General features: G+C 33.2%; 1 protein-coding gene across 3 annotated transcripts; it reads right to left on the bottom strand.

Moving 5' to 3' along the window:
- Positions 1 to 420: 420 nt before the first annotated feature.
- On the bottom strand, positions 421 to 21,921 carry LOC149483155 (cationic amino acid transporter 2-like). 3 transcript variants are annotated; one of them, XM_089702137.1, is made up of 15 exons: positions 21,687 to 21,921; positions 14,974 to 15,108; positions 14,433 to 14,584; positions 13,745 to 13,873; positions 12,914 to 13,069; positions 11,740 to 11,844; positions 10,977 to 11,134; positions 9,987 to 10,103; positions 6,647 to 6,744; positions 5,578 to 5,714; positions 5,035 to 5,137; positions 4,542 to 4,663; positions 3,834 to 3,976; positions 2,970 to 3,078; positions 421 to 2,323 (listed from the first exon to the last, which is right to left on the bottom strand). In XM_089702137.1, exons 2-15 carry the CDS (start codon positions 15,060 to 15,062, stop codon positions 897 to 899), a joined length of 3,045 nt encoding a protein of 1,014 aa, XP_089558263.1. In that variant the 5' UTR covers positions 15,063 to 15,108; positions 21,687 to 21,921; the 3' UTR covers positions 421 to 896. The 3 variants fall into 3 exon arrangements, with proteins under 3 accessions (XP_089558263.1, XP_089558260.1, XP_089558261.1); XM_089702134.1 differs by lacking the exon at positions 21,687 to 21,921 and adding an exon at positions 19,046 to 19,232; XM_089702135.1 differs by lacking the exon at positions 21,687 to 21,921 and adding an exon at positions 19,069 to 19,232.
- Between the last annotated feature and the right edge of the window lie 74 nt (positions 21,922 to 21,995).

Genomic DNA, 21,995 nt, shown 5'->3' with positions numbered 1-21,995 from the left:
ATGCGAAAGTAACTCTGTCTGTCTGTTACTTAATCACGCCTTAACTACTGAACCAATTTGCATGAAATTTGGTATAGAAATATTTTGATACCCGAGAAAGGACATAGGATAGGTTTTATCCCGGAAATCCTACGGGAACGGGTTTTTCTTTAAAAACGCGGGCGAAGCCGCGGGCGGAAAGCTAGTATTATATGAATTAGTAATTTATTTTTGAGCATACAATTCTCGTGAGTGTTGGTGGTAATAGGTACTCCTCGGAGACGATTGACCGATTTAAATGAAATTTGGTCTGAAAAATTTGTACAGAATTGTGTGTTGAAAAGTGGCTAGTTTATATGGCATTATCATTAGATGTTAAATTAGAATGTTAAAGGGAAACAATAAAATTTTAAATTTCATACGTAGGAATAAAACAACAACTATTCATAAACATTCATTTATTACCTTATTTAAAATTAGACAACAAGAGCAAACCAACCATTCTTTTATATTCACCACCTCAGTCTTCAGGACTTCATGATCTTAATTATTGCTATTTACTTACAATTACAATTCGTATTAACCAATCATGAAAACTGCTCCACTAATATTGAACAGTTGACAAAAAAATTTAAATGCAATAATATGACAAATTGCGCTCAAATATTGAAAAAACGTGGTTAAATTAGTGCGTTTTGGTCCTGTAGATAAAATAACATTTTTACTCACAAAAATAATACATTTTTAACTTCATAATATAAAACAATTCTTAACTACTGTGTTTTAATATACAAATAATTGTAGTATTTCTTTAATACTTTACTATAAATTGTTTACATGAATAAATAAGGCACTTAAACATAAGACTAGGTTCACACCCGGATGTAGTTAACCATTTAAAGTCCTTATAAAGTACACTACACTTGATCGTCTTTCAAAGTTAATCGAAAAGAGTTCAGCACTTCCCCGAATTTCGCTTTCTGTCTTTTTAAAGTATCGTTTTTCTCAATTTTTGGCATTTTTGGTATACTTTCAATACTGGATGTGTCTGTTTGGTACGATTCTTCAGGAGTTGGTGGATTCGATTTCATTAACCTCGGTTTCAATGGCGGACCTCCAGATGCGAAGATATTCTCTAACTTTGATTTTAATTCTTCTCTATTTAAACTAACATTATCTTCTTCATTATCTGATTCTGTTTCTTTATCTTCCACATTTATATGTTTTAGATTATGTGCAGTTTCTTTTGAGAGGATTTCTTTCTTCAAATCGTAGAATAGTTGTGGTCTTTCCCTATTAAGAGCATTTAAATCAGTATTTTCCACAACATTGCCGGTTGAATGTGATCGTGTTCGCTTTTCGTCGCCATTTTCATTTTCCGTCGATATTTTGTTTTGAAAAATATTATTTAATTTGGACATGAAGTTAATTTGTTTGTCACTGCCGAATATCATCGTTCCATCGTCACAGGAACCGTTGGATTGAACACTTTCTCTTGGTTTAGTTTCTTCTTCTAATTCTTTCGATCGCGGATTTTTAGTAGGTCGAGAGGAAATCGTGTATGCCTTTTTAAATGTGGGACTTGTGAAGAAATTTTCGTCTAGCGGTGGTGGTATCGGAATGTGATATTGTTCTTTTTCCTCAAACAATTCGTTGAGAGGCGTTTTATCCAACGTATCTGAATACCCGGACTCGTCTGTTCTCGAATCACTCTCATTTAAATCTTCATTTTCATCCACATTATGTACTCTTATTATAACTGTATCATTTTGTACATCATCTGTGTTATCATCTATTGGTTTATCGCTTTTTTCCTCTTCCTCTTCGACTTTCGGCAAATCTTCTCTATGCACTTGCGCAATGACATCATATTTAGATAATACTTGATTACCCAGAGATGCATCTGACCCAGCATCCGATAATTCACTGATCGACTTCCTATGAGGCTCGTGTACCGCAGCTTCATCTTCCGTGTGATCTTTTAAGCTGATAATTTCTCCATACGACTCTTCCTCAGCTTGTATCACTTGATCGAGTAGATCTATTATTTTGGCTTCTTTCTCTTCGTTATCTTCTATGTATGATTGTTGTATAATAATATCTTCTGTTATGATCGGCATTTTCTTAATATTTTCCTGTTGTATAACCATCGTGTTATCCTGTTCGTCTGTTTGTATGTCACCTCCGTTGTTACTATGCTTTATAGTATCGGGAGGTGTGGGCGATTCCACAAATATCTGAACGGTCGGCTTCCCGTTCTTACCCACGTGTGACTCTTCTATATCTAACTCGCTCTCTTCTTTTCTCTTGTAGCAGCAGACACAAATAATGTAGATTGGTATTCCTGAAAATAGGAGTTATTATTACCATATATCAAATGTGACGCGATTTCTATTGAGCGGGAATAATTTTGTAATGATTTATTTTTACTGGGATCTAGTTGCTTATCGCGTCTTTTCCGGGTTGAAAGATGTGGCTTTCTATCGGTAGAATAAAATCGATAAAGTAGGTAGTTTGTGAGGTTATTAGTTGCTTTATAAATTATAAGTGGAGATAGGTTACATAAAATTACGTAGATGTATCTGTTGACAGACAAAACAAAGAACGTGTGCGCCGAGCACATGTGTCAAAAGTGAAACTTCTTTGGCAGGATTCAAAGATACCAAAATCGTCGTTTTACTCCATGACTGGACGTGACTGCATTGCCATGACGCGAGTTTTAAATTTTACTCTCAACGCGCCTAAAGAAGTTTTAGAACAAAAAAAATTGGTTGTCTGTAAAGTCGGTTTACTGACGATAGTTGAACGTGACAACGTCCGATTGTGCTTCTTTGTCGCTCGTTCCGCGCTCTCGCTTGCACTTCAAGCCTTACACGGAACGCCTCAGAGCGAGGTAACGCCGCATGAGTCATGTTTTTTCGTGCGTGCAGCCGGCTCTATCGAATTATAAGACGTTGTCACATCAAAATGAATAATAAATAAAATCTCACCGATAGCGATCCAGACGAGCACCCGTAGCCACGTGTGCACACTGAGGAGCACCATGAGCGTGATGTTCACGTACATGCTGACACATGGGACCAGCGGCACTAGGGGAGTCTGCAAGTTTTGTTTTTGAGAGAAGAAATAATAGAATTCTACTCATAAATAATAGAAATAATTCGATCACGAGGCGGGACTCGAACCCGCATCTTTTCACGCCAATCCGGGGCGGATGCTTGACCAAATTTATAAAGCATTTGACATAAAACTAAAAATATCAAAATCACATTCAATCATACAATTATTTATATTTTAATGCTTAAAACTTGCGAAAAACTTGGCAATATGTATTGGACGCAATTTATAATGGACAAAATCTATACTAATAATATACAGCTGAAGAGTTTGTTTGTTTGAAGGCGCTAATCTCAAGAACTACTCGTCCGATTTGAAAAATTCTTTCGGTGTTAGATAGCTCATTTATAAGGACAGGCTATATATCATCACGCTAAGAACAACAGAAGCGGAGCCACGCGGGTGAAACCGCGGAGCGCAGCTGGTTATTTATATTTTAATGCTTAAAACTTGAGGAAAACAGACATTGCCATATTGGACGCAATTAAAAAAAACTGCAGACTGCTAGCAGAATAGCTAATATTCGTAAACAACACACACACATGTCTATAAAGTAATTAATTTTCGAAACTCCCGGAATATATTCTAAGTTACCAACTACCCTCGGTTTTTGTAACAAATGACTGAATCAATATGACGTATGTGAACAAGTTACACTGCCTACCCTCAAGAAACTTCGTTAGCCAATAGTAAAATAGTCTACTGCAAATAAAATTATTAATGGAAAATAAATTCACCTTAAACGCCAACTCCTCTTTATTCTGCGGCTGCAGAGCCATCACAACGATCAACAAAAATCCCGCACAATGCAAAATGGCCGCCGGTATAAGTGGATTCTCTATTCGCGTCAATATTAGTGCTGACGCGAAACATAGACATACTGAAATTAAAATATATTTCACATATAATTTCAGAACATAGACATAACAATAGGAAAAAACCGACATTAAAAAAGAGCATGTGTGCCTAGCACACGTGTCAGAAGTAAAACTTCTTTGCTTCAAAGGTACCAAAATCGTCGCCTTACTCCATGACGTGACGGTATTGCCATAATGCGACCTTAAAATTTTACTCTCAAGTCTCAACGTGCCTAGAGAAGTTAAAATTATCATTTGAAAATTCTGCTTAATACACGCGGTAGGTAGAGTTTAGCTTCAGACACTTTTTGAGCGTTTATGACAGTACGGTTTTATACGGTAATTATTATCCTTAATTATTATACAACTAGCTTTCCGCCCGCGGCTTCGTCCGCGCAGTCAAAGAAACCGCATAGTTCCCGTTCCCGTGGGATTTCGGGATAAAACCTATCCTATGTGTTAATTCAAGTACCCTCTATATGTGTGCTAAATTTCATTGTAATCGGTTCTGTAGTATTTGCGTCAAACACACACATCCTCACAAACTTTCGCATTTATAATATTAGTAGGATAGGATATAGGACTTACCAAATAAAATTAATATCAATTTGATAACATTAGAAGTTGTTTTAGTTGGATATTTTTCTCCGTAGCCCAGGGCTATCTTGACAAAGTTGCGTTTGTATATTGATGAAGAGTCTGAGCGGTATCTGCAATGAAAAAAAATTATATAAATCATTTAGCGTATAATAAATTAATAACAAATAATGTATTACTTATAAATTATATTATTATATAAGATAAGATAAGCATCTGTCCGCAGCATCGCTATTAATATTATTAGTATTATTTTATTTAGATTGCGCGGTTAAATTATCTATCTATGCCAAATTTCATCAAAAGATGCTCCATAATGATCCCTTTTCTTTTCATTTGTTTTCGTTTTTATTTTTCCATTTAGAATAGATACAAGGATTTGGATAAATGCGTTGTGTATTATTTTTTTTTTCTTGCTCATTTAGAATTTTAACTGACATTCGATTTAAATAATTTGTTATTGAGTAAGAAGAGTATTTCTCACCGAAGCAATATGACACAAGCGGCTACAATAGTGTATGATAGTAGGGTTCCGACACACATCATCATCACCAGCTCTTGGAGATCCAAAATGGCCGACAGCACAGCTGTTACGAGATTAAATAATTAAATATAGACTTGATATAAAAATGTGTGCGTGTACTAGTGTACACACGTAAGAAGTGAAACTTCTTTATGACCTTATTTTTCAAAAAATAATTTACTATATGCAACTTTACAGAAATACGTCGAATCGCGCGTGGTAGGGATAAGAAAAAGACGGCGCGTAACGGAAAAATGTCACGCGTAACGAAAAAATCTTACACTCAATTTTATTCCAATCCCGATAAAGAAGTTTCACTTCAAAAAATATTTATCTATATTTTAATAAAGCAATGTCTCAATAAGGAATGACTTTTAATACAAAAAAATTCAAATTCTTTTTCTGGTCGTATTTATTTAAATTTGCTTTTGATTAAAACTCTCTTCTTTTATTGAATACGTATCTAAAATCAACAAGCAACCTAAAAATACTCAAAAAACATACCAATAACAGCAGTAGGCAGAAGGGTAGCTATCACGGGCGTTTTGTTTGCTCGAACTCTGCTCAGCCAATGCAGTAATAGTCCGTCTGAAGACATCGCATATAGCAGGCGGGGGAGGGGGAACATTGCGCCGAATAAACTATAAGAGCATAAATAAGGGCTGATTTTTCAATCCTTGCATAAAACTTATTCGTCGAATCCATACTCTGTCCGTCTGTCTGTTACTCAATCACGCCTTAACTACTGAACCAATTTGCATGAAATTTGGTATAGAGATATTTTGATACCCGAGAAAGGACATAGGCTACTTTTTACCCCGGGACATAGGATAGGTTTTATCCCGGAAATCCCACAGGAACGGGAACTATGCGGGTTTTTCTTTGACTGCGCGGACGAAGCCGCGAGCGGAAAGCTAGTAGGTAATGTATAAAACTACCATTTTAAAAACGTATTCTAATTGTCCGTATTTGACAGTTTACGTGACGTTTTAATATTATCGTGTAATACTTTATTGGACGAATAAGTTTTAACCAAGCATTGAAAAATCTGCCCTAAGTATTAATATTTATAAATTTTTATAGAATAGAAAAACATCGATCATTCGAACCCGCGTCTCCCGCCAATCCGAGGCGACCGCGGCGTCTTGAACAACTCGTAATTTCTATATATTTTTTTTTATTATATTTATAAAGCATTTAAATGAAATATGAAATTCTATAAATTTCGTAGAGAGAAATAAAATTAAAGATTAAATTTATCTCAAAAAGAAAATATTTTAGAATATATCAATGGAATAAATTGTAGGATCTCTATTCTCAATAGAGTAAAGTGTATGTGTGCGAATTTTTATGCGTGTGTGAGTACCAAAAGATTTTGTAAGTAGGTATGTTTAACTGTACCTAAGTATAATTTGTTATAAGTCATATTTAAATTAAATCAATTCGCCAATTTATCCAAGCCAAGCTGGCATATATACGACTTGAAATTTAACTACAAATGAAGCTTCTATCAAAAACAACCGACTAACTATCAACCTCCCAACACACAAAATCAAAATCAAAATCAACTCACCTGGCTGAAATCCCAAAAACAGCTCCAACAGAAACAATCCATCTCGCCCACTCCCACCCCACTTGGCTGAACACAGTCGCCACTGATGCCACTACATCCTACAAAGTATTTTAAAAGTATTATCCTTGTGTTTTATTTTACGCGAGTATTATACATTAAGAAATTAAAGATTTTTTAACGGATTTTAAACGCGATTTATTCATTATATTTATTATTTGATAGCATTTTCCAGTCTGTAGGTACTGGTCTACATAGTATTTTCTAGTGTTTGTAACAATTTGTAATAAATCTCGCGGTCCGCCCCGGCTTCGCCCGTGGTACATATTTACGTTTTCTCTACATAAAAACCATCCTCGTACTTCAAGGAATATAATAAAGAAAGAATTATCGAAATCGGTTCAGCCGTTCTCGAGTTATGCGCTTACCAACACATTTTGCGATTCATTTTTATATATAAGATTTAGGTTTACCAGTAACTAATTGTTACACAAATAAGCAAGTATGCAAAAAAATAATCTTAAAACTAAGTGCACAATTTAAGTAGGTAAACACCACATGCGTACAATTAAACTATAAAAGGTGTTATTATAGTTTATACAGTGAGAAAAAAATAGTTATACTTAAATCTAAACAACAAATCAACATCTATTAGTCTAAGTGAATAGCTGATGGTGTTTTATTCTAATGAAATATCATCGTGTAAAGCGCTGACTCAGTATGTATATTGTATGACTAGCCCATACAGCATATTTTATTCATTCTAACATAATTAAATTTTACTTATTTAAATTGTAACCAGCTGTTCACCTAACAAACTAATTTTAAAATTAGTGGTTAGGGAGCCAGGTGCAAATTTGGTTCATTATTTCCTCTCAAGAGATAATTCGTCAGACGCATGAGAGTATAGTATTATAAAGCCTCGTGAACGTCAGCTGGCGCTCGGTTGGGGGGGTGCCTCCCACGCACATAGGAAAAAAAATACATTCATTCATTCATTTCCTCTCAGCTAAAAATTTGTCAAATTGTAGCTAACCCAATATCTCAACGAAAAAAAATAGTCAGCTGGTTACAACATGGTGTATTATACGTCAGCTGGTGTCTCGAACATGAAATTTAAATTTAAAGAAAAATTTATTTTCCGTTATTTCCTCTCAAACAAAAATTTACCTGATGATAGCTTATATGTAACTGTGGATAAATATATATGTCAGCTGGCTTTATCTTGGTGGAAAAACCGTCAGCTGATACGGGAGGCTACAACCGCTCTTCCCCCCAACCGAGCTCCAGCTGACGTTCACGAGGCTTCATAATACTATACTTTGATGCATTTTACTAATTACCGCTTGAGAGGAACTTGGTCATAAAATCTGCTGCTGGCTCCCGGACCATAGGTATTTTTAATAAAATATAACATTCGTAACTAATCTTCTTAAAAATATGACAACCTGGTACATTGTTATGAATTTCAGAGCGTTATGTAAACAATATTTCCCCAGTAATCTCTTCCCATTTCTATCGCCCTGGTACATTGTTTTGGGTTACGGGGCAGTTTGTAAACAACGGGCGTGGCTTGTGCAACCTATCTCTTTTCTTTTTATCTATAGTCAAATATTTCGTAATGTCCCTATTTTAATTAATATTGTAAATTTAACAACCTTCATTTAGTAGAAAAAATTATTAAAAAAAACATTGGCTAGCGCGGAGTTCCCTAATATTATGTGACACGCCCTATCCAAAAATAAACACTGAAAAAGACATGTTCTTGTTATATTATTTGTTAAATTAAGGATTAAAAACTTATCTCAAAAAAATGTACAGCTACGTTTGATCCGCAAGATATTCAATTAATTTAGGTACCTACTGGTGTTAATAATGCACTTATATCACGATAATAATATTATCTAGTAGGTATTTTTACTGTATACAAATGAAAACCAAACTAAAAGTAGGTAACTCTAAAATCCGATACGTTTATTCATAAATAAACAAGTTACAAGAGAAGTCACGCGTAAAAGCTATTTATTGCAAATCTACTACATAGAGACAGGATTGCACACAAACAAGTAAGGGGAGGTTTTGCGCTCTCCCTGTAATGCATGTTCGCCTGGTACTTGATGTTTTGGTTTAGACTGCAACTAGGAAACCACCCGGAAGCTCTCGTGAATAAATAAATTTAAATGCATTTATAATATGTACATTAATAAATTGTAAATTATTGACCTAACATAAAATATTGGTCTCTATTTCTAATCAACAGCTAATATTTCTTATATACTAGATAATATTTTAGTTGTTAGTTATTGTAGAATAAATTTACTAGCAAATATATAGTACATTAAAAAATATTGCTATAGTTTCAGGGAATGTGTTACATAAACCTAAATACATGGATTGAATTTTCAATATTATTTATTGAATCAATCATACTAAACGTAGTTTTAATTGTTTACCTACCTATTTAAGAAATTATGCACAGAAGGTTTTTACCACAGACTAATAATAATATACTACGTATACAAGTTTTTACTTGTCTACTTATTTCATTTGTAAGTTCTGTTTCGTCTCTTATTTCAAAAAATAATAAACATAGCGCATCAAATAAATTCAAATTCAAATTAAAATAAAGGTGTATTATGTTTCTATTATCAATTTATGCATTGATTGTATGATCTATACTAATATTATAAAGCTGAAGAGTTTGTTTGTTTTTTTGAACGCGCTAATCTCGGGAACGATTTGAAAAATTCTTTCGGTGTTAGATAGCCCATTTATCGAGGAAGGCTTATATATAGCCTATAATACCATCACGCTAAGACCAACAGGAGCGGAGCAATGTGGATGAAACCGCGGGGAACAGCTAGTATGAAATAAATATTCTATGATCTATTGTGGTTTTATAAAGCTTGTTTATGAAATTGAAAACGTAGTCACATAGCCGATCGAAGGGATCTCTTTGCAAAGTATACCCGCCTGGTACTCGATGTTTTGATTTAAACTGCAACTATGATACCGCCCCTGCTTTCCTTATTATTTTCCTTTGAAATTTTACTCTCAACGCGCCTAAAGAAGTTTCACTTCAAAAATTAACGAAATCGGTTCAGCTGTTCTCGAGTTCTGCGCTTAGTAAACACATTTTGGCGATTCATTTTTATTATAAGTATATAGAAGATATATTTCTATTGAGAAGTAGGTATGTATCTTATGTGTTAATCCAAGTTACCTTTTATATGTGTGCTAAATTTCATTGTAATCGGTTCAGTAGAATTTGCGTGAAAGAGTAACAACACACACACATCCTCACAAACTTTTGCATTTGTAGGATATAATATTTTATATTTACCTGCATATAATACGGCACCATCATAGTAACAACAGTGGCCACACTTGCGTAAGAAATGAACACTATCACGAGGACAACTAGGATTGATATGGGGATTGAACGCCGTGGGTCTTTTACCTGAAATCAATTATTTTTTTTATTGATGGTTAAAAATTTGCAGCTATAAAGTAGAACTCAGTAATATTGTGAAGTTATAATTATTACATTAAGGGCCGATTTTTCAATGCTTGCGGTTAAAACTTATCCGTCCAATAAAGTAGGTACATATTACACGATAATATTAAAATGTCACGTAAACTGTCAAATACGGGCAATTAGAATACGTTTTTGAAATGGTAGTTTTATACATTATTCGACGAATAAGTTTTAAGGGGGCGCATAAAGCAAAATAACCAATCTTCTATTAGATGATACGTGTAATATGCAAGACCAAATCTAAAAAATAAAATATATATCAAACTAGATGATATGTTCAACGATTCTGTTTAATCAAAAACATAAAATATTAAAATTTACTCGATAAAAAAAAATCACCAAGTTAGCTCTAATTTTCACACTTTTACGTTTTCTACTTGACATGGTAATACTTATTATGATTTTTTTTTCATAAACAATTATATTAAAACATTTGCAAGATATTTGTCAGAGCATTTTTTGTAATTAGTTTTGGTTTTATCTGCGATAAACCACTTTTATCGTGACAAAATCAAACGTTTATCTCGAGAAAAAAAGAGCGCCAAAAGTGGTTTATCGCAGATAAAACCAAAACTAATTACATTCAGAGTTTGAAAACGAGTGTGTGTGTGTGTATAATTAGTTTGAACTTGAATTTACCTTTGAGTGTGTGCTTGAGTTTGTATTTTATTTTATGATTGCAAATAAGTGTGTATACTTTGACTTTGTGTTACAATTTCAATTTGAATTTATGTCTATATGTGTGTGTTGTGTGTTTTTGTGTGTGTGTGAGTGTCTATGTCTGTATGTACGTACCTCCTCCCCCGCAGCACTAATGCTATCGAAGCCCACAAACCCATAGAAGCAGACCGCAGCCCCCCGCAGCACCCCGCGCACCCCGTACGGGGCGAAGCCCCCGCTGCCGAAGCCTTCGCCCACTTCTGTAGCGGGGATACTCCAGTTTGTGACGTCCGCTGGGCAAAGAAATTAAATTAATTACAATATAACATTGAATTTGACGATGACTTCGAATATAGTGGACCTTTAATTAACTGATCGGAAATTTCTTTTTGAGTAAATTATAATTAATTGATTAAAATTGTATCCCATATCACGAATTCAACGCACTGTTCAATTAATGACTAATGTATAATTCATTAAGGGTGCTTATCCACCACAGTTATCCACCAATAATGTGCGATGATGTGTAGCGAGGAATGTGTTTGTGAAGAACCAATCATATCGCTTCATTTAGTTTGAAGCATTTAGCGTTTGAAACGATACTATTTTACAAAAACTACTACATTCCACAAAATACAATCTACAAACATAAAAAAATAATTATTCTACACTATCTATACTAATATTATAAAGCTGAAGAGTTTGTTTGTTTGAACGCGCTAATCTCGGGAACTACTGGACCGATTTAAAAAATTCTTTCGTTGTTAGATCGCCCATTTATCGGGGAAGGCTATAGGCTATATACCATCTCGCTGAGACCAACAGGAGCAGAGCACTGCGGGTAAAACCACGGAGCACAGCTAGTAAAGTATAAATTATCTATTACAAATGCACGTACCTTTAAACGCTCCCGCGATCACAATGAACAGAATGACCGCCATGTTGATAACCGCAAAGGTGTTGTTTACAAACGTCGATTCGCGGACACCGATCGCTAGCAACACTAAACAAACAAACAAACAAATCATACTAAATACATGTTGGCAATAGTGAAAGTGATCACTACATAGTATAAAACTGTCCCTGTGTATGCTTAAATCTTTAAAACTACTCAACGGATTTTGATGCGGTTTTTTTAATAGATAGAGTGATTCAAGAGGAAGGTTTTGGTATATAATTTATTAGGTTTTAGACAAAGCCGGCCAAGCCGCGGGCAGTAAGCTAGTAAGGAATAAAATAAAATAATTTGGAAAATCCAAAAGTGCACGCCTCATAATCTTTTTTTAATAAATATTTATTAATTATTATTTTTGTTTATTTAATAACAATTAAACCACATCGAATCAGACCCTGAAAAATGAAAGGGTTCTATTCCTGAGCATACTCAAGCGTAAGAGAAAAAAAAAGACTCGATTAGTAAAACGTATTTCGGTCGCTATCGTGTTAACAAGAAAAAGGATCCGCACATACAGACACACGGACGTCCAAGACAGAACTTTTTTAAACTGTTTTTTAACTAGTTTAAATAACAAAAATGACATCAAAAATATCATGAACGTTAAAAATAGTGTTTTTTCTTAATATGTGTGTGTATGTATTATCTTACAAGTGCAATGTATGATACATAAAGACATTTTAAGTTTGAAAAATCAGATGTTTTGCGCGAAGTGACAGTAGTACCCACCTCAACGCTTCGCTTATGAGGCGTGCAATATGGATATGTTCCTTATAGCTTTATCTCATCTGTCAGTTAACACGACAGAAGTCGAACATCTTAATAATTTCAATTTATATTTAAGTAAACAAAAATAAAGCTGTTCAAAATTATATAATATAAGTAAATGCAGCAGATTATTTTTTTCAAATAATATCTATAATAATTAATAAATGATATAATAATATCGTTTTAGTGCATTTTTCATTCAACGTACTTAGCCACAGCCCACAACTCAAAATTTGGTTATGTCATTCTGAACTGATTTTAATTAATTTTTGGTTACATAAACATAAATTTTAAAATTAATTTATTATATTTTTAGTATAAGTATAAGTAAATATAAATGACCACTCACCTCCAAAAACAATAACGACCGCAAAAGCAAAAAAGTCGAAATACGCTGAAAACGGCTGAACAGTTATCGGTGCGATCGACTCGAATCCCGCCGACATGCTCTGATTCACCATCGAGTCCACATACATACTCAGACCTCGGGCTATGCTTGCTGTGCCTGTAATGACGCAATTTTTTTCATAATTCGTAGCATAGATAAAACCTATTTATGTTTATATGATGGATAAAAGCACAGACTAATAATAATATACTACGTATAAAAGGAAGGTTTCGAGAAGGATCTATTATCACAGACTAAAAAATGTGTGCGTGTACTGTACACACGTAAGAAGTGAAACTTCTTTATGACCTTATTTTTCAAAAAATAATTTACTATATGCAACTTTACAGAAATACGGCAATCACGCATGGTAGGGATAAAAACAAGATGGCGCGTAACGGAAAAATGTTACACTAAATTTTTCCCAACCCCGATAAAGAAGTTTCACTTCAATAAATAGTTACTATACTTAATATAACGTGGACGTAGTCGCAGGCATAAGGATTAAGGTAGTGAATAGACCAGAATCAAGCTTATTTATTCACTAGCCTAGCTATGTATCAAGTCACTACATAATAAACAGACCTTAAATAGGCATTTGCTACAGGGCTAACAGTTACTATTCTCATTTATACAAAAGCAATAATTTATGAAATGAAATGAAATGAAAAATGAAATGAAATGAAATATGTTTATTATGGATACATAAAAGATACAAGCAAGATTTATCAAGCCCGAATTAAATTAATTCCCAAAAGAAAATCCCAAATACTAATACCACAAGAAACTCACCAAAAACAGCTTCAAGTACCATATTCCACCCCACCACGAAGGCTACAAACTCCCCCATAGTCACATACGTGTAAATGTACGCAGAGCCCGCTCTGGGCACGCGAGCACCGAACTCTGCGTAACATATGCCTGAAAGATTTTTGTTATTCAAGTGAAATTTCTTCAGGGTAAAACTTCAAGGTCGCGTCATGGCAATACCGTCACGTCATGGAGTAACGACCATTTGGTATCTTTGAATATTGCTAAAGAAGTTTCACTTCTGACTACTACTGCTGCGCACACACGCTCTTTATTTAATGAGATAAGTAGGGGAAAAGTTAATATGTGGTTGGAAGCAGGATTCTCAAATTAAAACTATAAATTTCATATAGACTCATTCCTGACACAATACAGAAAAAAATATGGTTTGAAAAGTAGTTTCAAAAGAAAACATTTGCTCTTACGTTGGTACGCTTGAATTATCTTAATTAAGACCTTTTTTTAAACAGCCATTATTTTTTTAGATTAGGTATAAGATGTCCCAGCAAACGTTGTTCTGACGTCTTGTCACTTAAACTTAAGGGTAGGTATAAAAAATAGATGTTGGCCGATTGTCAAATCTCCGCAATAGGCATACAAAATTTCATAAGAAACGGTCCAGCTGTTATGTTATATAGAGATATAAGAGATAGAGAAGAAGAAATATCACCTGCAAACATAGAAGCAACAGCAGCTATGAGGAACGACAGCACTATAGCTGGTCCCGCGAGGTGCAGAGCTACGGAGCCGACTAGCACGTACACGCCGACCCCAAGAGTGCTGCCCAGACCTAAGGCTGTGAGATCCCAAACTGAGAGGCATCTGAAAAGAGAGAGGTTGGAAACTTATGTTCCTATTGGTAAGGATATTTAATACCACACTGTTAGGCGTCTGAAAACGATGGAAAAACTACTAATGTCACTTATCAAGATGTTTACCTGCATTCATGATTAGTTTATTGAAAATATTCGATACGAGATAAATAAAACAGTGAACAGGTACGACTAGAGTATAGAACTAAAACTTTTTCTCTAGTTGCAATTTTTTTTAATTCATAATTTTTATGTAGGTATTAGCCCTTCCGATCATATTATACTAAAATCAAACAATGAAAAAGATGGAAAATGCATCTTCCCACAAGCAGTTACATATATCTGAATAATAGTCGAAATTTTAGTTTCCTTATTTTGCAAATCAAATTTCCTTGCCACCTTTTAAGATTCCCCTCTTCCAGCTGCTCCGGCTCGAAGACCCGTCGCCGTCGCAGAGTCCCGCAGAACCCCACCCATTTACCACCCATTGGTCAGCCAGCAGATCTATTCTGCATCTGGCCAGCTTAGCATAACCTGGAACAATTTATTAGCATCTTTGTATATACTATATACTATTACAACAAAGAAAAGTTGGTTGTTTGAAACGATTTAGATGGAAATCTACTGCATCGATTTAACAAATGCTTTCATCAGCAGTAAGCTATATTATTCAAGATTGATAAAGGTTAAATTTTGTTTTTATCCCTTATCAAATCAAGCGTGCCAGGACGAGACGAGAATCAGACTTTTGACTTTTAAATACGCTTTTGAATTTGTTGTTCATCGGAGGATTGAAGTGTCAAATATGTTACAAAATAACTTGATATTTCCCAATGCAGATACCTATCTTAATGTAAACTTATAGTTATCTTGCATGTAAGCAAATATGTACGTCAGCAAATGGTAGCACACGTCATCTATAACCATAATCGGCGATGTGTTGTTGTTTCGTTATTTATCTCAAGTGTATATTATTAAACTGAAACATTTATTTATTCAGCAAGACTTTGTGTAGAAGCGCTTTTGAATCGTCAATAAATAACCACCGGTTCGGAAAGCATTTAGCTGCATATTATTATAGAATTTGGGGTAAGGGTAAAAAACCAAATGATTGCCCGAACCAGTTACTGACGGACAAGAAGACGGATATAAGACAGAATAGTGGTTTCATAATTGTTTTTAATACTTATCGTCACATACTTATACGTTAATTTCATCTATTTAAATGGATATATTATGATGTAATTAAATCTAAAATTGCAGATGAAAATGTGAACCAAAAATAAACGTTTAAAAAGCAGTAATGTTTATCCCACTTCTGTGTTGAACATAGATAATAATCAATAAAGATAACATTGCTACAACTAGCCTTGTTCACGAGAGTAGATAAAAACCAAATCTGGGCTTAGGAGTTATGATGTAAATCGTGCAGTTATTTTGTTCCAATTCTACTGTAGCTTGTGAAATTTACCTAAATATAATTGTAGGAAACATTCACACACAACACAAACGTTGGAATTTTTACAAGCTTTACTTGTACATAATATAATATGTATGTATGTATTTAATTCGACTTAAAGTTTTCGGTGGATAGAAATATATACAAGAGTATCCTTAAAAATATCATATTATAGTCTGTTAATAAACAACAGTGCATAAATCAATAGCTTACTTCTGTTACAAACATCGAGATAGTATGTACTAGTTACAAACGAAAATCTTATATTGCAAAATACCTATATGAATAGTCAGTCAGGCGGAATTTGGTGGAACTATTTAGTTTACGATAAAGCAGGATACTTGAGAACGACCCTAAAGTATAGTAAGTTGGACTCGTATTTTGATTGAGGATGAAATAAAGAACACACTGGGAATTACTAAAACTTTGAATGAAGATTCTACCCTTATTCTACCTTACCAACAAATTTCCTTGTAGACACTACTTCTAAATATTTTCTTCCAATACAAAGACTACCAAGTGCACGAAGGACATTGCATAGACTCAAATATATTGTAATCAGTTCATTGTATACCTGTTTACTAAGTTTTATCTCCTTTGATTCCGATTATCACGCTCATCTAAACAGATGTTTATCAGCTGACATTGACAAGATTGTCAGCGTTCATTCTTTAGTCATTAGTGCGTGAAAGAGTTTACAGTACTCTTACTTACTTTATAGAGAGTAACTTTCGTATTTCGGAAAAGTAATTGTTCAGAAGTATGATCCATGAAATTTCTTTCACAACAAAGCAATACTTTTCAGGAAGGTAAAATTTTTATGACTATGTTTTTTCCGGATAAACCCGTGTGTCACAATTAACAATAAGTTACGTAAATTGAGACAGTAAAGATTTTTATCTTAACACCAAAATTATGGTGAAATGATGATAATATCTGCATTTATACTAGGAAATGGATGCAAGTACGATAATGGAATGTTAAACTTATTTCGAAGGTTATGTCCCTATCCCGATCTTACCTTTACCAGTTGGGTATTCAAAAAACTTTAATTCACACGTGATATTTCCTTATTCTTAACGATTGAACATATAAAACCCAAAACTCACTTAGAGCTTTTACGTTGAACCCACATTTTGTATTTGCAAACAATTTTTCTTTAACATTTACACTTAAAAATTGAGTTAGTTCATTCGTTCTTTTATATTATGCTTAGATATTATGTTATAGTTCACACATGTAAAGGCATAAAGTTAATTTAATTGTATCTGTATTGCTGTTCCGCCCATGTTCTGCACTATTGCCCTTTTTCCCTGTTTACTCTCCATAAAATCCTTGTACCTTTTAAAATTGCCGATTTGGATCGAGTCGTTCTCGAGTTTTACCCTCGGCAGCACATTTGGCGATTCAATTTTAGTACATATAATAATAAGTAGACTAGCCACCAGTTCCTTATTTCACAAATATATAAAGTAAGTAGTAGAATATAACTGAAGTGAGGTTAAAATAACAGAATGGTTACTGAGAGATAACGTTTCCTCGATAAGATTAAAAATATCAGATCTTTACTCTACGAGATACTCTTCTCTTACATCTGAAACGTAAACTTTATTGTGTGAAATGATTTTTATTTTATAATAATTATATCCATAAATATAACCTGTACCCTTCCAGAGGAGTGAGGAAAATATCGGGAAAAATAGATAAAAACAACCTTTTCAAGGATACGTATGTCGTATCAAACTTTAGCTGAATCCAAATTTATGGGTGCAATATCCCTAATGAATTTTAAATATTCAAATAGCTGTTCAAGCAAATGCTTTACCTAATTTCTAACATTATTTTATAATTTGTCGTATACTTAGTAACTCGGTTGCACCAATTACGAAAGAAAAGAACTAAGAAGCTTTTTTTACCATAATTCTCAAATAAACTTTGCTCAGGTGACCTAAAATGAACGTCTCACACAGGAATTCCGTGCAGGAAGGATTGCACATCCTTCAACAATTACTCCGATAAGAATGTTTATATTGAAATTAGGTCTGGTTATCTGTGTTTTAATAGCGCGATGATAATATGCAATTTCACGGAAAGATTCTTTATAAATCTTTTTAAAAGTTTAAATATCGTACGTAGACAATAAACTACAAAATTGGGAAGGGTGTGATGTCCCATGTCCCCTAGCGGGGTAAGGGTCAGATACATTATACATCTGTTTCACTGATCGATTTTCTTAAGGGACATGTGATCAGCCTTCTGTGCCCTACCAGAGTCCAGACCGAGACTTTTTTTACACGCTTTATATTAGCTTCACCTGTATGTTTGTTTGTTTGTAACCGACTTCTTTGGGCGCGATTTTGACCCACTTTAAACGGCCAGATTTCGTTCAAACTTTGTAGATTTATTGAGGACCGATAAAATTTTCTATTTTTTTGCAAACAATTGCAAAATAGCACATTGTAAATAGCTTTTATGTTCATCCTAATTCATGATGACGTCACAGCATACCTGTTGTTATTCAATTATAATTAAATGATCAGTTTGATAAACTAGTAAATATGTTATGCAAATAAATATTGTCAACAATAGTAACTGATTCATTCATCATCGAAGGTAATAACAATATACAAAGGGTTTGGTTATTATACTTACTTGCAAAAGATGAAGTTAATAAGGTCGTTGTTTTTACGGTAGTTCTTGCTAATGTAACGAAAATAACGAATAGCGTTAGCATGAGCGACGATCTAAACACTGTTATGTTTGTATCAATTAATAAGCAGATGAATTGCCTTCGTCATATAAAGATGGCGACATAAAATAAACAGAATGATCCAGAATAATTAGAGAGATGAATTAAGATTAAACGCACCAAGATTCTTAGTTGCCTTCAATACCATAGGCTATCTTAATATCTAATTCCATATTCCTTATACTATTTTCATGATACCTATATATACACTAGAAAATAACCTCTAATCTATTAACTAAGAAACAAAACATAATTATACATACATTTCTGAAGGCGCGTGACATACCGGCAATCTTAAGAAGTCATCCAGTTATATAAAACAATGCGGCATAACCTCTCACTTCAGTTATCTCTACTTCATCACTTAAATCTCTATCACCGGTGATGAACACGCATACAAACACACATTATGCTTATATTCCAAGTAACAATCTGTACAATACTGCAGTATGAGTCCTACTGATGGCATGCTACATCTTATCAGATAAGGCGTTGATTAGAATTAGCCTATTATCTTTGTAAGTACAATAGGTAGGAGAATGTTGATATTATTCTACAAGATTCTCATTATTTTTGTCGTTAATTCAGGTTTGAAATGTTGATATGTAATTGGGGTGGTGCAGGAGTCGAGACTTGGTCCTTTGCTATTCGTTACTGTAATAAAAGGCTAGTAACTACTATTTACGACATTTCTATTTATTTCATAAATTCCATAGTTTAGCTTTCTTATCTTTTCTAAGGAGATAGAAATATCATAAACTAATTTATCTTCTAAATAAAAAAAATGCGGCGTTATTTTATAGCCTATCAGTTAAATGAATCAATCATGTAAAATATTCATTATTCCAACAACTTATACATAGTAGCTAATATATCAATATTAATCGATATAATCTAGGACAAGAATGTAGCACTTACAATTATTAAATGCATAAATTATTTCTTCATAAATAACAAATCTTTAAAAATCTCTTACTTACGAATACAATAAAGCTAAAGAGTTTGTTTGTTATGATTTTCCGAGCTTATCTCAGGAACTACGGGTCCAATTTGAAAAATTCTTTCAGTGTTAGGTAGCCCATTTATCGAGGAAAGCTATATATAGGCCACATGTATCACATGCAATATACCTATATTTATTATTATTATTCGGATAAGAACTAATAGTTAACATAACAAAAATACCTGAAATATCATTATTTTCTAGAATTAATATTGTACGAATAATAATTGTTTTTACCCCACATCAGTGATCAGACTAATCAATATTAACATTGCACCAATAAAATATATCTTTGTAATTTATCGAAACATTGATTCGTCGAATAATGTAAAAGGTCATTGACTTTACAGTTAATATCATTTTCGTAATTGGATTTTACGCTGATTTTCAGTATATTCAGATTATATTTTATAACTCCAAGGTTATGAGAAATTATTTTCTTAATTTTATACGCCTTAAAATAAATTATCAGTAAATACGTGTATTTTAGTTACGTATGGGTGTCATAAATAGGCGGAAATAAATTTTATTTTGAATAAGTTCAAAATAATATGCGTTATTTCACAGATCACAGAATCTCTATGGTTATTTTATAGTTATGTCGACAATATAAGCACAGTTGATATAAGTTAAAAATATTCTTAAAATTGATACATCATGATAAATTGATATCTACCTAATAATATTATGTCGAAATAGAAATCCGTATATATATATGAAATGACGATACAGGTCTCTATTTAACATAAAAATAATATTATTATGTATTCATAGAAATAATTATTTAATTACCAAGAGAAATTAAGCACAATATAATCAAATATCATTTTTAAGATTTGTATTACCAACCTTAGAATTAATTTAAACTACAAGAAAGAAACTATAATATATTTGTTGCAAAATAAATCATCAAAAGTTGTTAGTTTTTCATTTGAAATTCATACAGTTCTCTAACAATGCAATCTATTGAGATAGGTATTATGTATTTACTTGAGATGATATCTCTACAACGATCTATTATACTATTGTATTCGTACATAATACATAATACATATATAGATACTACAATTATTAATAACTTGTTCTAACTGACTTAGTTTTATGATTATATTGATACCTACTTCTAAAGTTCTAATTTACTCAAGTAAGTAGGTTCTTTAAACTAAAGTGATATCTTTTTTTAAACTCAAACATTTATTTATTCAATTAGACTTCTAGAAGCACTTTTGAATCGTCAACATTTTTACCATAATTGCCACCGATTTGGAAAGCAGTATTTATGGAGAAGAACCGGCAAGAAACTCGATAGTTGCTCTTTAATAATTGGATTATAATTGTTATTTAAAAGCGAAGAGGCATTAAACAGTTTACTGAAAATTTGGTAAATAAACCTTGGAAAATATTTATTTTCTGTGCAAGGAGGGACTCGAAGTAAATTTTGAAATGAAGACTATAATAAAACAAAGAAGTACATAACAATCAAATAGGTATCGAAAGTATATTAATTTTAAATAAAAAAGTCGTGATATTTGTATTAGAAAGTCGAATCAGGCTCAAATATAAGCTAGCAGGTTTCGCAATCTGTTTGTAAACAAGTTTTGCAAGATGTTTTGCAGGCACTACGTAACATCCAAAACTCGAGGACATCCGGGTTGAAAAGCAAGGTCTTCCGTGATTTTAATTAATTAATTAGTGTCTGCCAAAAATCTCTACAGATCTAGTATTGGACTTATGCCTAAAGGCAACAATTTTTAGGGCCGGTTCCAACGCTTGCTTATCAGCAACCAGTATCAGATAGGTTTTTTTATTATATTTTATTTTATACGTTATAACAAAAATTTTCATACATTATTTTTGAATTTTTAACATACATATAATGAAATGAGCTAAACAAAACGTACCCAGAGTCCCAGAAGCTATAAAACTGGCTACAAGATCTGTACAAAATTTAGGAACAAGCCAAGTACATTACGGCAGGGATCTAGTAGGCATCTCTCTTGGATAATGTTCGAACAGTCCACATATTGTTTAAAAAAGTCTTATAGTATAGCTGTTCTTTTTTTCTTCAATCTTTCCCCGAAACTATTTCGTGACATCGTTAAATAAATGGCGAGTAAAACATTGATATAAGAATGATCACTTAATTATACCTTGCAAAAAGCTGTTAACAAAAAGGAGACAATGTAATAAACAACAAATCACGTCAACTC

Source organism: Colias philodice, chromosome 13 (assembly GCF_061535455.1).
Source record: "Colias philodice isolate Cphi_HAF_F1 chromosome 13, ilColPhil1 Martin Lab GWU primary, whole genome shotgun sequence".
NCBI classification, from domain to species: domain Eukaryota; kingdom Metazoa; phylum Arthropoda; class Insecta; order Lepidoptera; family Pieridae; genus Colias; species Colias philodice.
This window is presented reverse-complemented; position numbering and strand designations above follow the sequence as displayed.

Bases quoted from the DNA above. Each gene is read 5' to 3' on its own strand.
- LOC149483155 (XM_089702137.1), bottom strand. From the start codon at position 15,062: ATGGGTGGTAAATGGGTGGGGTTCTGCGGGACTCTGCGACGGCGACGG. The intron at 13,874-14,432 runs GTGATATTTCTT...AAAATCTTTCAG, and splicing joins TGTTGCTTCTATGTTTGCAG to GCATATGTTACGCAGAGTTC. The intron at 5,715-6,646 runs GTGAGTTGATTT...ATGCTCTTATAG, and splicing joins GTTTTTGGGATTTCAGCCAG to TTTATTCGGCGCAATGTTCC.